This window comes from Nothoprocta perdicaria, unplaced genomic scaffold (assembly GCF_003342845.1).
Source record: "Nothoprocta perdicaria isolate Ctin4 unplaced genomic scaffold, notPer1 scaffold_638, whole genome shotgun sequence".
In the NCBI taxonomy this organism is placed as follows: Eukaryota; Metazoa; Chordata; class Aves; order Tinamiformes; family Tinamidae; genus Nothoprocta; species Nothoprocta perdicaria.
In genome coordinates, this window is record NW_020455908.1 from 2671 (window position 1) to 4824 (window position 2154).

The following is a 2154-nucleotide window of genomic DNA, read 5'->3' on the forward strand; positions in this document are numbered from 1 at the left end:
AGTGCAGCTCCGTGCAGCTCCGTGCTGCTCTGTGCAGCTCCATGCTGCTCCGTGCAGCTCCGAGCAGCTCCTTGTTGCACAGTGCAGCTCCGTGCTGCTCCGTGCAGCTCCGTGCTGCTCCGTACAGCTCCGTGCAGCTCCGTGCAGCTCCGTACAGCTCCATGCTGCTCCGGGCAGCTCCGAGCAGCTCGTTGTTGCACAGTGCAGCTCCGTGCAGCTCCGTGCAGCGCGGCCGGCGCAGCCCTGGGCCGGCCCATCTGGTGCCAGACGCGCTGCCGGCTGGCGGGCGCCTCTGGCCTCGCGCGCCCGGCGCCACGTGCGCCCAGGGCAGCCGCCAGCGCGGGGGGCAGCGGCCCTAATTGGCTAATCATTAGTCGCTCCTTCACTCTTCATCGTAAAATCATTAATCACCATGAAGCGGCGCCGCTAATGAGATGGGAATGGGTTGACACCCCCGCGCCCGCTGGCACCTTTGATGGCTGCATTGGTGCAAGGCTGCGTGTGCAAGGGGGTGCGTGCATGGCCACGCGTGCATTGCAGTGTCTCCGTGCACAGGCGTGCATATACGGACACGCGTGTGCGCACGGGCATGCATGCAGGGCTATGTGTGCAAGGGTTTGCATGCACGGCCGTGCAAAGGAGYGCATGCATGCAAGAGTGCACACGCACGTGTGCAAGGGCACGTTGCAGGACATGCAGATCCGTGACAGCCACAGCTGGGCGCCGCTCCGAGGTGCCCGTCCGGATGCTCCCCCGCTCCGGATGCGGCTCTGGAGCGGCCGCAGCTCTGCTAGGCGCAGGGGCCGTTCGCCTCCCTGCGCAATAACAGGGGGATTTACTGCACCCGGGGAGCGTTTTACACCCTCGTCACTTAATTTACGCCCGTTGCACTGGGGATTTGAGAGCGGCATTTAGCTGCCGCCGTGCCCAATAAATCCCTTCCGATGCGAAACGCGGAGCTGGAAGCCGCGCGTGCGGCGCCCGCCCCGGCTCCTCGCGGCGGCAGCTCCTTCATTTGCGGCGGCCGCGGGGAGGGGACGCGGTTGCTCTCCCTTCTCCTCTCTAATCCTTACAAATTGCCCATAAAATGGGAAATGACCTGGTGCAAAAGCGCAGTTTGTGCATGGATGGACGTGGCTGGTGGAGAGGAATGTGGGGGGGCCCTGTGGGGGGGTACCCAAAGCATTGGGGGTCCTCGTGTTGCTGGGAGGGGGGTGTGCCCCTTGGGTGCAGCTATGGTCGAGGGGTGTCCCTGTGGCCGGAGGGCCCTTATTCCCTGGGGTGGCCCCTGGCTGGAAGCCCCTCTACGGCAGGAGGATGCCCCTATGGCTGGGATTCCCTATTGGGGACATTCCAGCTGCATCCAGGCAATTCTCCTGTCTCCGGAATTCCTTTATCCCCAGACGTCACCTATTGCTAGGAGCCCCAAAGACGCCCCTATTCCCAGGGGTCCCCCTGTGGCCAGAGGATGCCCCTATTCCTGGCAACCCCCCTGTTCCCATGTGTCCCATATGCCCAGATGCTGCCCCTATTCCCTACAATCCCCCAATTCCCGGGATGCCCCATGGCAGCCGACGCCCTTATTCCCGYGCTCACGGCACCGTCTCCCGCAGACCCTCTTCCAGAGCCCGGATGAGGGCTGGCAGGTRTACACGTCGGCGCAGGCGCCCGACGGCAAGTGCCTGTGCACGGCCGTCATCCCGGTGCAGGGCGGCTGYGCGCGGGACCTGCGCAGCCACCAGCTGCGGCAGCTCACGGAGAAGGTAAGCAAGGGCAGCGCCGCGCGGGACAGCGGCTGCATGTGTGGGTGCAATGACATGGGACATGATGGCACCGTGCACGATGCCGTGGGGCACAGTGCTGTGGTGCTGCGGTGTGCATGTGTGGGTGCAATGACACGGGACATGATGGCACCGTGCACAGTGCCATGGTGCACAGTGCTGCAAGGTGCATGTGTGGCTGCAATGACACGGGACATGGTGGCACCGTGCACGATGACACAGTGCACAGTGCTATAATGTGCATGTGTGGTTGCAATGACACGGGACACGGTGGCACCGTGCACAATGCCATGGTGCACAGTGCTATAACATGCACGTGTGGCTGCAATGACATGGGACACGATGGCACTGTGCACTGTGCCATGGTGCAGTG

General features: G+C 63.6%; 1 protein-coding gene across 1 annotated transcript in view; it reads left to right on the forward strand.

Annotated features, from left to right (window-relative positions):
* OLFM2 (olfactomedin 2) overlaps nt 1-2154 on the forward strand; it is a 10685-nt gene that overhangs the window by 2659 nt on the left and 5872 nt on the right. The window contains exon 2 of the mRNA XM_026049991.1: nt 1614-1763. Within this exon, the coding sequence (XP_025905776.1) occupies nt 1614-1763 (150 nt within the window). The remainder of the gene's footprint in view (nt 1-1613; nt 1764-2154) is intronic.